Source organism: Moschus berezovskii, chromosome 25 (genome assembly GCF_049115385.1).
Source record: "Moschus berezovskii isolate FMDL1 chromosome 25, NW_MosBer_1.0, whole genome shotgun sequence".
Lineage (NCBI taxonomy): Eukaryota > Metazoa > Chordata > Mammalia > Artiodactyla > Moschidae > Moschus > Moschus berezovskii.
Window position 1 is genome coordinate 21,329,201 of NC_142484.1, and position 15,171 is coordinate 21,344,371.

Sequence of the window (15,171 nt, forward strand, 5' to 3'; positions counted from 1 at the left end):
AATTCTTTAATAGGTTTAATACCATTCAGACTTCTGTTTCTTCTTCCTAAGTTTTACTAATTTGTGTCTTTTAAAGAATATTCCAGTTCCTCTAAGTGAACAACTTTCACAATATTTCTTTACATTTGAGGATTAATGAACATGTGTATTGTACAGACATTCTCCAAGTATGTTATAATCCATGTTTTATATAATATTTTAGTGTTAGCAGCAGATTGACAAGGAATGTATTATATAGAGATTCAAGTTGTGGAAAGGAGTTCTGTGACAAAAGTAACTTAATCAAGAATATTTATTTCTATGCTTCTCTCTGCTTGTACTGGAGCAAGTGAATGGTGAAGATGACTTTAGAGAAGTCCTGATTCACTTGAAATAAAACCTTGATGCATTTAAAATAAAATTCCCATGGAAACTGTCTCTGAATTTACAAAAACCTCAGAAGAATTTTTCCTAGTATTGCATCATGCCTGCAATAACTTTCTAAAATTCCCAGAGGAAAGTGAACATTTAATGAACCCCTAAAGTTGTCTTTGCCCTTGAGTCTTAAGAAGAGCTTATTTATGGTACTTACTTTTACTTCTTGATAATGGATTATTTTCTCTACTTCTTAAACAAGTGAAGTGGGATTGAGAATAAGGAGTGGGGTTCTTTTGAGTCACTCTTGGCTGTGGACAATTCTCAGTGTAAATAAGATGGATGAGACCCCATCACTGCTGTCTCATCAAGTCTTCATTGATATACGTGCACATATATCAATACTCACAGTGGTTTTAGTTGGACTTGCTTGGAGAAAAGTGGGCTTCTGCTTTTATGTTTTGATTTCATAACTTCCCTAAGAGGATTCTAGCCTTTAACTTGGACCCCAAATATAACTCATCTGCAAACTTCCCCAGTAGAAATTTATTTTTTTGGATTGAAAATCTACCATTTTTAATATTTAAAAGTCCCTGGCAAAGCATATAGAATGCAAATTGGTACACAAAATGTTATTAGGCTTTGTATTAGTTTCAGTTAAAAACCTGCATTGTGTGATTGTCATTGTCTGAAACTGCAGCAAGGTCTCTAGCCCCTCTATCCTGTTACTATGATCAGGATTTTCTCCCTCACAGACAGCAACCTGGGTTAAAATACTGCATTTAAAGTGCAGGTCATAGCATGATGCCTTGGTTGGAAAGGTGCTACTTTAAACCATGAACACGTCATGTTTTGTTGCAGTAACTGTTCTTATCAAGAGAAGCTTTTTAGGTGTCTTTCAAGTTATCACTCAAATGTCAGATTTATCTATTTAAAGTTGAAATCTGTAGCCTTTTTCTTTTCTATTCCATTCCCTTACTTTCCTTTTCTTCATCACAATTCTCATGTTACTTTTTACCTCTTTCTTTTGTGTATTTTTTATCTTCCGCAATTTGAATGAAAGCTCCAAGAGGGCAGGAATCTTTTTTTGTTTTTGCTCTTTCACTGAAGAATTGCCAGGTCTTAGAGGGCTTCAGAGATAGTGCATATATATATATTCAGTAAGTACTTGCTGAATGAATACTGTTTTTGTTCAAAATCTTTCAACTCCCCTTTATCTGACAGATTGGCTGCAGAGGCTGTTCTCTGCTTTTAGGTCTTGACAAAAGTTTCTATTAGTTGTTTCACAAATATTTGCTTTTAATAATCAAGCTTAAACTGCATGATCAAGTAGTGGAGAGAAATCAGAGAAAGTGACTTTAGGTTTAAGCTTGGAGACAGTGCAAATAATTCTTCCTATATTTTAGAGGTGACTGAAATAAGAATATCCTTCTCTGAAGTCCAAAACACCTAATTTTACCCTTCTTGGCTCTAACACTTTCTACATTCCCCAGTGAAATTATGTAAGTACTTGTTTTTATCTATAAAGAATCTTATGAGATCCTAGAAAGTAAAAATGCTGCTTCAGAGATTTTGCTGTCACTTACAGGGCGGTAGTGTAGCCCAGTGGTTAAGAATAAGAAATCTGGAATTGGACAGGCTTGGTTTTGACTCAAGATTCTGGAACCTTCTAGCAGTGTGTGCTCCTCACTTTTAAGGTAGAGATTAATAGGTCTAATATATAAAGTTGTTGTGAAGAATAAACAAGTTAAAATTATTTGTGTATTGCTTTAGATGCTTGGTGTCTATAGCAGGGTTCTCGGTCAGACAGTGTCTGGTACATGGTAAGTGTTCAATACCAGGTAGCAAGAATTATTTTTCCACACTGCTTTGTTCTTGCATACTAAGTCGCTTCAGTTGTTTCTAACTCTGTGCAAGCCCATGGACTGTAGCCTGCCAGGCTCCTCTGTCCCTGGAATTCTCCAGGCAAGAATACTGGAGTGGATTGCTATTTCCTCCTCCAGGGGATCTTCCCAACCCAGGGACTGAACCTGCATTTCTTATGTTTCCGACATTGGCAGATGGTTTCTTTATCACTAGTGCCATCCGGTTTTGCTCGTAATTGTGTTTAAAAGGATGTAACTTGAATAAAATGTCATTAAAAGCCTTGTCAAGCACTGTCAGAGATGTAAGTAAACATTTCTTCTTCCCTGGGAAGGTGGTCTCTGGAGCTGTGATCCCGAGGGAGTCTCTTGTAATGAAGTCAACTCAGACATCTGATCCAGAATAAAATTCTTCAGTCTCCTATTATCCATGGGTATAAAGAAAGGATGTTGCTTCATCCTTGGAGGATGGACAAGAGGCTTGGGGCAAAGCCACAGTCAGAGACTATGTCCTCTACTCAGCAAGAGAAGCAAGATAAGCTAGAGGTTTTGATCATTAAAGTGGAGAAGCAGAGGCATCTGAGCCCTGAATTTTCACCTTCTTTTCACAGGGCATTTGAGTCTCCATGAAAGAGGTGGATGAGAGCCAGCAGAACACAGCACTGTGACTCCAAGCGGAAGGAGGGTGAGTGACTGCCTGACCTGGTCTGTCCTGTGGCAGAAAGGTTACAAGCTCACACTCTGAGCCAAACCACCTGAGTTCACCTTTTGTCACAACTTAGGAATACAGGGACTTGTACAAATCACTTAAGCCCAGTGTCTTCATCTGTCATATGGGGATAACCATAATGCCACACATGACAGAGGATGAGATGGTTGAATGGAATCACTGACTTGATGGACATGAGTTTGATCAAGCTCCGGGAGTTGGTGGTGGACAGGGAAGCCTGGCATGCTGTAGTCCATGGGGTTGCAAAGAGTTGGACATGACCGAGCAACTGAACTGAACTGATAATGCCACACAACATGTAGAACCATGCCTATACCACAGTTATTGTTTTTCAATCATTCTCATGTCCAACTCTTTGTGACCCCATGAACTGCAGCATGCCAGGCTTCCCTGTATTTCACTATCTCCTGGAGTTTGCTCAAACTCATTTCCATTGAATCAGTGATGTCATCCAACCATCTCATCTTCTGTCGTCCCTTTCTCCTCCTGCCTTTAGTCTTTACCAGCATCATGGTCTTTTTCCAGTGAGTCGGCTCTTTGCACCAGGTGGCCAAAGTATTAGAGCTTCAGCTTCAACATCAATCCTTCCAACGACTATGCAAGGTTGATTTCCTTTAGGATTGACTGGCTTGATCTCCTTACTGTCCAAGGGACTCTCAAAAGTCTTCTTCAGCACCACAGTTCGAAAGCTCCCAGTTAGAGCTCAGTAAGTGTTCCTTTTCTTCTCTTCTCCATCTCACCTCCATAACTTCCAGGAACTTTCAAAATGTGTTGCCTGTTTTGTTTAGTGACTCTTTCTTTTTCCCTCACAGATTCTCCTAGAGGAGAATGGCTGCAGATAATACCTCCTCTGTGATAGAGTTCATCCTCACAGGCTTAACAGACCAGGCACAACTCAAGATCCCCCTCTTCTTCCTGTTTCTAAGTTTCTATATGGTCACTGTAGTGGGGAACCTGGGTTTGATAACCTTGATTGGACTGAATTCTCACCTTCATATTCCCATGTACTTTTTCCTCTTCAACCTGTCCTTTATAGATTTTAGTTACTCCACTACCCTCACCCCTAAAATGCTGATGGGTTTTGTCTCAGAGAAGAACATCATTTCCTATGCAGGGTGTATGACTCAGTTTTTTTTCTTCTGTTTCTTTGTCTTTTCTGAATCCTACGTCCTGTCAGCGATGGCATATGACCGCTATGCCGCCATCTGCAAGCCACTGGTGTACACGGTCACCATGTCTCCTCAGGTGTGTTCACTCCTTTTGTTGGGGGTCTATGGGATGGGAGTGTTTGGGGCTGTGGCCCATATGGGAAACATAATGTTTATCACCTTCTGTGGTGACAACCTTGTCAATCACTATATGTGTGACATCATTCCCCTCCTTGAGCTCTCCTGTAACAGCTCTTATGTAAATTTGCTGGTGGTCTTCATTGTTGTGACCATTGGCATTGGAGTGCCCATATTGACCATTTTTATCTCTTATGGTTTTATTCTTTCTAGCATTCTTCACATCAGCTCCACTGAGGGCCGATCGAAAGCCTTCAGTACATGCAGTTCCCACATAATTGTGGTTTCTCTTTTCTTTGGGTCAGGAGCTTTTATGTACCTCAAACCACCTTCTATTTTACCCCTTGATCAGGGGAAAGTGTCCTCTGTATTCTATACTGCTGTGGTGCCCATGCTCAACCCATTAATCTATAGCCTGAGGAATAAGGATGTTAAAGTTGCCCTGAAGAAAACCTTGAGCATAAAGATCTTCTCTTGAAATTGACAAAGAAACTCCAAAGCTTTGCTTATCAGTTAAAAAAAAAATGTTTTTCAGTGAAGAAAACAAATGACAGCTGGTGCTTTCTCTTCTATATTTAGAGAAAAATTTTAACTTGCCTGTAAGCATTGTATTTCTCTTATCTGTTCCAATCAGTCTTTGTTTCATGAAAACAGTTTCCACAGTCATAGAGGGTTACTCTTTAACAGGTCTAAAGAATGATTTAATCCAGTCCCTCATATGACACATTACGCACTGGAGACTCATGTAAATATTTTGAGGTGGCCCATGGACATTCATTTACCTAGTGCTAGAGCTGGGATTGGAATCTAGGCCCTTCAGTTTGAATATACTCTGCTCTGCTTTCCTTTAGTCATGCTTCATTGATCCATCTTTTCTCTGGCATATTTTTCATCTCAAAGGTTTTTATTTTTGCATTTTCAGAAACCTAATTCTATTTATAGTGATGTCATGCAACTTTTCAATGGTTAATTTTTGGAACATCATTTTTGTAAGAATTTTGGAAGTGAAAAATGTGATGATTTTGTGTTGACAAAGTGATAAAAAATGTTTTAATATTTTGGGGTAGGAAATAAAGTTCCATATAGAATCAAGCATAGTGCCTGCTGAGGTGGTATACAGAGTTCTATAGACATATCAACTTCTGAGACCTTCTAATGGAGGGATACACAGATTTAAGAGAGTTAAAAATGTTGGCTACAAGCTTCACTCACTATTTCCCGACTAATATGACAGAACTTGGAGCCTCACTTCAAGGGTCTGAATGATGCAAATGAGTAATAGCTTTGGGTGGAAGTGAGTCATTACAGCAGTAACAACCAACAAACCTGGAGGAGGAAATGGCAACCCACTCCAGCATTCTTGCCTGGGAAATCTGATAGGCAGAAGAGCCTGGTTGGCTGCAGTAGATGGGGTCATAAAGAGTCAGACACGACTGAGCATGCATGTACTCATGCAACAAACTAAACAACCAGAAATTAAAAGACGCTTACTCCTTGAAGGCAAGTTATGACCAACATAGACAGTATATTAAAAAGCAGAGACATTACTTTGCTAACAAAGGTCTGTCTAGTCAAGGCTATGATTTTTCCAGTGGTCATGTATGGATGTGAGAGTTGGACTGTGAATAAAGCTAATCGCTGAAAAATTGATGCTTTTGAACTGTGGTGTTGGAGAAGACTCTTGAGAGTTCCTTGGACTGCAATGAGATCCAACCAGTCCATCCTAAAGGAGATCAGTCCTGGGTGTTCATTGGAAGGACTGATGCTGAAGCTGAAACTCAAATACTTTGGCCACCTCATGTGAAGAGTTGACTCACTGGAAAAGTCTCTGATGCTGGAAGGGATTGGGGGCAGGAGGAGAAGGGGATGACAGAGAATGAGACGGCTGGATGGCATCACAGACTCGATGGACATGAGTTTGAGTGAAGTCCAGGAGTTGGTGATGGACAGGGAGGCCTGGTGTACTGTGATTCATGGGGTCGCAAAGAGTTGGACACGACTTAGCGACAGAACTGAACTGAACTGAACTGAGATGCCATTGTATTTTGAGGCATTGCATATAGCTATGATCTATTAGTAGTAGGGCAAAAGGGAAACAGATGGTGGTCTTAAGACAGGTCATATTAATATATTCGTAGCATTGGGCAAGTGGAGGTACAGCTTTAAATAAAGACACAGAAGAATATTTGCTTTGGTCTGAGCACATTATTAGGTATGTGACCTGTTTGCAAGATATTCTGACATTTTAACTTTTCTTATAAAATTTCTCTTCCATTAGAAAAAAGTGAAAATTTGGATAAATGCATCTTTAGTTTTGTCTTTTGACATCTGAATTCAGGATATTTATGGATTGACGGTGCAGTGTGGGTGATGGAGAATCAGTAAAATATTGTTAAGTAAAAAAAACACACCTTTTAAAGTGTAAGTTATATACTGCAAAGTGCACAAATTTTACATGCTCAATTTTTTCACATATATAAGGATATGTAACCACTACCTATACCAAGATAGAATAGAGAAGATTTTTATCACTTAAGAATATTCTTGCCTGCCCCTTCCTAGTGAATACTACTATCCACTATCTTTCTGGAAATATCTACTATTCTTACCTTTATCATTACATTTTGCTTTTCTTGAGCATCATATAAATGTCAATACTGCATTTACTTTTTTTGAAAAAATTCTGGCTTTCTCTCAATTCAAAGTGTAGTGTGAAATTTATCTATAATGCAGATATAGGTATTTTTTTGTTCTTGGTTACTGTTGTTTAGTATTCCATTGTATTGATATAGAGCAATTTCTTTTTCAATTATCCTCTTAATGGACATTTAGCATATTTCCAGTCTCTGCATATTATTAATACAACTACTATGAACATCCTTGAGCACGTAGTTTCTTTGAAATTTGCTCTGATTTATCTTGGTCCTATATGAGTTTGAGTGAACTCCGGGAGTTGGTGATGGACAGGGAGGCCTGGAGTGCTGCGATTCATGGGGTCGCAAAGAGTCGGTCACGGCTGAGCAACTGAACTGAACTGAACTGATCTTGGTTCTATAGCTTGATGCAAGTTACTGAGTCACAGGAGGGGCATACTTTATGCTTCTTAAGTACTAATAAGCTGTCTTCCAAAATGGTTAAACTGATTGCACCCCCAGTGGTTTCCAGGTAAGGATGTTCCTCTTTCTTCTGAGCATTTGTTCTTTACAGTTCTTTTCATCTTAACCACTTTTTTGGGTGTGTAGTGCGTTATCACTTGAGCCTTCTTTTATCATTTCTCCAATAGATAATTGTGTTGGGCACTTCTTAATATGTTCTTTAGATTAGATATCACCTTTGTTAAGTGACTGTTCAAGTCTTTTGCCCACATAAAAATAGTTTGTTAGTCATTTCCTTACTAATTTGCACTTCAAGAAAGCATATTCTAGATATGGGTTCTTGTTCAGACATACAGATTGCTGTCATTTTTGCTCAGCCTGTGACAGCCATTCAATGGCTCTTCTTACTGATGTTTTATGGTAATAGAACTTTTAATTTTAATAAAGTTCCATTTCTCATACTATTAGTGCAGTACCCTGCTTAATCAGTGTTTATTCAGTTCAGTTCAGTTCGGTTCAGTTGTTCAGTTGTGTCTGACTCTCCGCGACCCCATGAATCACAGCACGCCAGGCCTCCCTGTCCATCACCAACTCCTGGAGTTCACTCAAACTCATTGTTTATTACAAAATTACAAATATATTCTTCTGTTTTCCTTTGAAAGCTTTATTGTTTTCCCTTTAATATTTATATATTATTTATCATGTATGATGTGAGGGAGTAAGTTTATTTTTTCATGATATTATACATTAAGATGGAGAAGGAAATGACAACCCACTCCAGTACCCTTGCCTGGAGAACCCCTTGGACAGAGGAGACTGGTGAGCTGCAGTCCATGGGGTCGCAGATTCAGACATGACTGAGCGACTGACACACACACATACATTAAGAATATATGTATCTTTTCAAGACATTAAATTGCTTCTGGATCATTTATGGAAAAGGTCATATATCCTCTTTAAATTGTATTGGCTTTATATGGATCTATTTGATGATCATGTGACAATGCTTTTATGGAACCAGATGGAGAGAATCTTGCTTAAAACTCTCTGTTTACAGCTGACAAAATTGTCTATGTAGAAAATCCCAATGTACTGATGTAAAACCTCTTGGAGCTAGATAGCAATTATAACAAGGTTGCAAGATACAAGGTTAGATACAAATGTAAATTGATTTTATATATGTCAGTAATGAACCATTTCAAATTCAAAACCATTAAAATTAAAAACATACTATCATTTACATTAGCATCAAAACAAAAAAGTGCCTAAGAATAAATCTAATAAAATACATATAGGATCTCCATAAGGAAAAGCATAATTCTACTGAAGAATTTTCTCTCAGTAGAATTATACTTTATATTTAGTTACAAAATGTTTCCACTTGTTAATGTAATATGAATTTTCCTTATTATTATTCTTTAAATTATAGTTTTGCTGCAAATTATTTCATCATATGACTGTATATAGAAATTTTGTATCATACTTGATAATGTTTTTGTCCTATTTTAAATCCTCAAATGTTTTACTAGTATAGCTAATACTGTGACTAACACCATTGTATAAAAACCTTTGGCTAGATTTATGGCAATTTCCTCAGGATAGATTCTCCACAGGAGATTGTAACATTAAACAGCATGATGTTTTGAATTTGATATTTCTTTACCAGTGGATTCATTCCAGTTTGAACTCCCAACAGAAGATTAATAGCTTTATGAAATGTCTACTCTCTGCCAGACAACTGTACTAGTAAGGCTATATATAACTCATAAAAAGCAGTCATCTTGGACTTCCCTGGTGTTCCAGTGGTTAAGAATCTGCCTGCTAACACAGGGGACACGGGTTCAGGCCCTGGTCCAGGAAGATTCCACATGCCGTGGGGCAACTAAGTGCATGTACATGAGCTTGAGATCTAGAGCCTGTGACCCACAACAAATGAAACCTGAGCACCCTATAATCCATACTCAGCAACAAGAGGAGCCACCGCAATAAGAATCCCAAGCACTGTAGGTAGAGAGGAGCCCCTGCTGGCCACAACTAGAGAAAGCCTGCACACAGCAGTGAAGACTCAGAGGTACCAAAAATAAAAAAATAATTGTTTAATTAAAAAAGTAATCACCCTAATTAATTAAACATAGCTTAAATTATTCTCTTCACTCACTTCCTTTAGAGAGTTGACAGTGACAAGCCATTTTACATCTATCTTTCCTTCCTGTTTTTCTCCCTGGATTCATAAGCCCACTAAGACTCGGTCTCATTAATTTGACCAGTTTCAACATCTTTAAACTTGGAGTATGGAAACATAGGGTTTTGCAAGTCGATGAGATGTGTTGCAACTTAGAATGATTCTTCAGAGATTGGCCACTTACATACCTATTTCTTCCTTTTCCTACGAAGATTAGGTAGGTACCTCTGTATACCTACCTTAGGTACCTACGTTAGGTAGGTGCTGTGTGTACCCACAGCACCCTTCACTTAACCTGTTAGAACGTTTACTGCACATAAAGCAGCTGCTTATTTATGCGTGGCTGATACTCACACAGAATATAAGTTCACTGAGGGCAATGCCTGTGGTGTCTGTCTGGTTATGCTGATGTTGCTGAGGAGAGTAACTGGCGTACAGTAGGGTCACACAGAGTCGGACACGACTGAAATGACTTAGCAGTAGCAGTAGCAGATGTTTAATAACTAGCTAGCGGAGAGAGAAAAGGATTCCAGGAGATTGAGAAGATTATTTTAAAAAGGCCACGTCTGATTTCTAGAACTATGCTTTTAGACACATTTGCAGAGAACAAACAGCGTTTCAAAACAGAGGTGTATATTATCATATGTGAAATGAATCACCAGTCCAGGTTCGACCCATGATACAGGATGCTTGGGGCTGGTGCACGGGGATGACCTGGAGGGAGGATATGGGGAAGAGAGAGGAGAGAGGGGGGTTCAAGAAAGGGAACACAGGTACACCCGGGGCGGATTCGTGTCAATGTATGGCAAAACCAACCAATATATTAATGTAGGGTAATTTGCCTCCAATGAAATAAAAAAATAAATGAAAAAAAAAAAAACACAACAGAGGTGAACGGTGCACTCTCCCTACAGCCGTTGCTTTCTTCCTTGCTGGTTTCTCTGGGTTATAGACTGCCCTTCAGCCTCCTTTTTCTTTGGATGAGAAGGGTCTTTTCCTAGCTCAGGTGACTCAAGTCTAAGTATTGTATAAGGTACAATGCACACTCTGAAATTAGCCTCGTTTAGGACAGTGTTTTGTAAGAATCTCAGATTCTACTTAAAGTTTTTGCCAGCGCTCACCACCATAATCTTCTGATTTATTTTACATCTTGGAACTGTGTTCAGTAATGCTCAGGGAGCTGCAGTATTTATGCTTCCACACTAATCAATCATTCATTCAGGGTTGCCTTCAAATGAACATACATTCTCAGGAACTTCTGTTTCTTCTGAGCAGGCCTTTGATAGTTTTGTGCTACTGTCACTGAGAAATCTCATAACCCCACTGATACTGGGGAGACTAGTTCCATAACAGCATCTCCTGATAAAAAGTCTGACCTGTTGAGGACAGAAATTACCAAGACCTTTTACACCAATGAATTTCTTCTTGCCTTACTGAAGGGAATGTTCTATGGGTCCTCCTATGGAGCAAAGTCAGGTGCCAGGCTCTAGATAACACATAACAAAACTACTCTAACATTTTCATCTCTGTGAGCCACCTGATACCTTCCATAACACTTTGCCAAAACAACTTCAGGATCTCTACTTCATCTGCCTATTGGCAATTATCACATTCAGGCTTCAGGGAAACACCCTAGCAGCAAATCACCAGCACGAGGTGTTCTCATTTGCTCTCCCCCCACAGCTTGCTCTCCTTGTCATGTTAGGCCTACAAGTGGTACGAGTTTCTACACTATCCCTGTGGTTTTCCTGTGTCCTACCTATAGCCTTGTAAACTGTATGACTTTGCTCTGGCTATGGGCCTTCAGCAGGGCTTCCCAGGTGGCTCATGGTAGAGAATCCGCCTGTAATACGGGAGACGCAGGTTTGATCCCTGGGTCAGGAAGATTCCCTGGAGAAGAAAATGACAACCCATTCCAGTATTCTTGCCTGAGAAATCCCATGGATGGAGGAGCCTGGTGGGCTACTATCTATAGTGTTGCAAAGAGTCAGAAACAACTCAGCAACTAAACAACAACAATGTGGGCCTTAAGCATGTAGCGGGAAAACTGAATGATTAAAGGTTTTCTAGGCCCTCATCTGGCCAGTGCTGGTATACTTACCTACTTCACCAGCCTGTAAGACAGTTGCATATCGCTTTTCCCTACTTATCCACACAAAGAATAGCAGAGGGTCTTGTACAAACTCTGAATTAGGAATGTCATTCTAAGTAGGAAGTGCTGGTGAATCTCTTCAGAGCAGGGTCTACCCTTTCTCTTCCTGAAGTTATTTATGCTGTGGGAGCAGACTCCTTGAATAACAGACCCCAGATAGAACGACGGTATCTCTGAATTGTTCTTAAACAGTTATGATAATTGTTTATGAATATGTTGTTTCTTTATAAAAAAAATTATACCTGAATATCCTGAGCTCCCAGATCATGGCACAGCACTAATACAGGAGAACAGAAGATATGAGGGGGAAATAATGCATGAGGATCTGTGTTTTTACCCTTTTTTTAAGATACTCGTTTGATTTAAAAAATGTTTTGTATTAAAGATATTTGATTTATATTTATGGAACTGTGGAAACACCATAATTAGCAAATGATCATGCACATATGTGGTACATGATATATTGTATATGCTTACTCATGAAAGCAAATATGGCTTCATGCAAATAATTCCTGTGAATGGGCTGATCTTTTCTGGTCTGATTGGACACCTGTCTTTTTCCATGTCCCAGGAGGATGAAGAATGGGAGGAATTTCCTTCCTCATTCTTCCTCAAGAGGGGGTTATGGTCCTGACTTCTGGGCCTGGGACACCAAGCTGAGCATATGATGTGCTTCTCCCCTTCTCCCCTGTAGGGAAGGCCAGCTTCCCCAGGGCAGATGCAAGCGCCAACCCTCACCTACCTCATTTGGTTCCTATCTTCTTAGCTTTTCTATCCTCCCAGAAACTGCTTCTTTTTCATTTTTTTTTAATGTGGACTTTTAAAAAAGTCTTTTTTGAATTCACTACAGTACTGTTTCTGTTTTCTTTTTTGTTGTTTTGGTTATGTGTCATGTGGGATCTTGGCTCCCTGACCAGGGATTGAACCCACACCCTCTGTGAAGTCATGCATGGCCTTGCAATAAACCTTTCCCTGCTCCAAATTCCAACCTCACTCACTGTGTCTCAGGCATATGAACTTGTGCTTTGCTGTTGTTCAGTTGCTAAATAGTGTCTGACTCGGTGACCCCATGGACTGCAGCACTCCAGGCTTCCCTGTCCTTCACTGTCTCCTGGAGTTTGCTCAAACTTATGTCCACTGAATCAATGATGCCATCCAACCATCTCATTCTCTGCGGTCCTTGCGCTAACAGCCATGTCTCCTATATACTTACTTTGCGTTGAATGATATTGGTGTATGGTTTCAATTTTTCTGAGGATGAAAGAACTGATTCTTACCTGGAGTCCACCTAATTTGTAACTACGAGTTTCTAATCAGAGTTATAATGTAAACAATTGGAGTATTGTAGCACAATGCCCTGGTGACAGCATAACCTAAAGCATGGCAGGCATGGGTTTGCAGCTCTGCTCTTTTACCTACCAAGTGTATTTGAGTCTATTATTTCCTTTCATTGAACCCAGTTTAGTTACCTGTAAAATAGAAGTAATTCTAGTTTCACAGTCTGCTACTAATGTTAGTGTACATAATGCATGGAAAGTATTTTGCATAGTGCTAAACACCTCCTCCCAGCCCCCTCCAGTTTTCTTCTTTTCTAAAGGAAACATGAGGTTTCATATTCTACACACAATTCAGAATTCAGTGAAATTTGTTCTTGAAAAACTGCACACTGCATTAAGGATAAACAGGTGGTGCAAGTGGTAAAGAACTCTCCTGTGAATGCAGGGGACATAAGAGACATGGATTTGATCCCTGGGTTGGGAAGATTCCCCTGAAGGAGGGCTTGGCAACCCACTCCAGTATTCTTGGCTGGAGAATCCCATGGACAGAGGATCCTGGCAGGCTACAGTCCATAGGGCTGCAAAGAGTCAGACACTACTGAAGCGACTTAGCATACATAGCACACACACACGAGGATAAATAAGGGACCTACTTCTTGAGCAGAATAACAATGAGAGGTAGGTTCTATTAACCCATTTACTAGATAAGGTAACTGGAATTTAGAGCCTTTAAGGAACTTGCTACTGAGAAGTAAACTATTGTCTGCCATATCACTAAACAAAGGATGACACAGTCATCAGCAATTTTAGTCATCACCATGGGTGACCTGGTGAACACTGAGAAAACTCAGGAAAGAAAGAATATCTGCCATCTAGCAGCCATCAGATGGCAGCCACTCCCTATGGTGAACCCTGAAGGAACTGACTATGTGAAAACACAGGATACTGGCCCCAGATGGCTGAGTTGCACATCATAGGAATATTTCAGTGAGCCCAGACTCTAGCATCTTCCCACACAAGAAAAGAACTAAATTCCTCAACTTACAGACATCTGCGTAACATCTTTAGTCACTCAGTTGTTTCCAACTCTTTGCAACCCCATGGACTGTAACGTTCCAGGCTCTTCTGTCCACAGGGATTCTCCAGGCAAGAATACTGGAGTGAATTGTCTGACCCTCCTCCAGGGGATCTCCCCAACCCAGGGATTGAACACAGGTCTCCAGCATTGTGGACAGATTTTTTACCATCTGAGCCACCAAGGAAGCCATCTAGTTTTCTTTTATTAAGAGTTTTAGTACTACTGCCTGCCCCTTGTTGTGAAATTCCTATATATCCTGGCTCCCTCCATCACCTCCATGGAGCAGTTCTTTCAGGGGTACTTGAGATGCTGCCTTCCAGGCTTGAGATCCTCAGTATGTCCACTGAATAAAACATAACTCTCAACTTGTAGGTTCAGTTCAGCACAGTTCAGTTGCTCAGTTGTGTCTGACTCTTTGTGACCTCATGGACTGCAGCACACCAGGCTTCCCTGTCTGTCACCAACTCCTGGAGCTTACTCAATCTCATGTCCTTTGAGTAGGTGATGCCATACAACTATCTCATCTTCTGTCATCCCCTTCTCCTCCTGCCTTCAATCTTTCCCAGCATCAGGGTTTTTTCAAATGAGTAAGTTTTTTGCATCAGGTGGCCAAAATATTGGAGTATCAGCGTCAGTATCAGTCCTTCCAATGAATATTCAGGAATGATTTCCTTTAGGATGGACTGGTTGGCTTTCCTTGCTGTCCAAGGGACTCTCAAGTCTTCTTCAACACCACAGTTCAAAAGCATCAATTCTTCAGTGCTCAACTTTCTTTATGGTCCAACTCTCACATCCATACATGACTACCGGAAAACCTGAAGTTTTGACTAGATGGATGTTTGTTGGCAAAGTAATGTCTCTGGTCTTTAATATGCTGTCTAGATTGTTCATAATTTTTCTTCCAAGGAGCAAGCATCTTTTAATTTCATGGCTGCAGTTACCAACTTCAGTGATTTTGAAGCTTAAAAAATAAACTTGTAGGTTGTGAATAATTTTTCAGTTGACTCTGCTTATAGCTAAGTAGACACTCCTTAGCTCTGGTTACCTGAGGAGGCCTTACTAATAGCTGAGAACAGAAGAGAAGCTAAAGGCAAAGGAGAAAAGAAAAGATATACCATCTGAATACAGAGTTCCAAAGAATAGCAAGGAGAGATA

General features: G+C 39.9%; 1 protein-coding gene across 1 annotated transcript; it reads left to right on the forward strand.

Moving 5' to 3' along the window:
- The first annotated feature begins 341 nt into the window (after positions 1 to 341).
- Positions 342 to 4,710, forward strand: LOC129548487 (olfactory receptor 8B12-like). The gene is made up of 2 exons (XM_055415007.2): positions 342 to 355; positions 3,771 to 4,710. The coding sequence occupies exons 1-2, from the start codon at positions 342 to 344 to the stop codon at positions 4,708 to 4,710; spliced, it is 954 nt and encodes a 317-aa protein (XP_055270982.2).
- Positions 4,711 to 15,171: the final 10,461 nt, after the last annotated feature.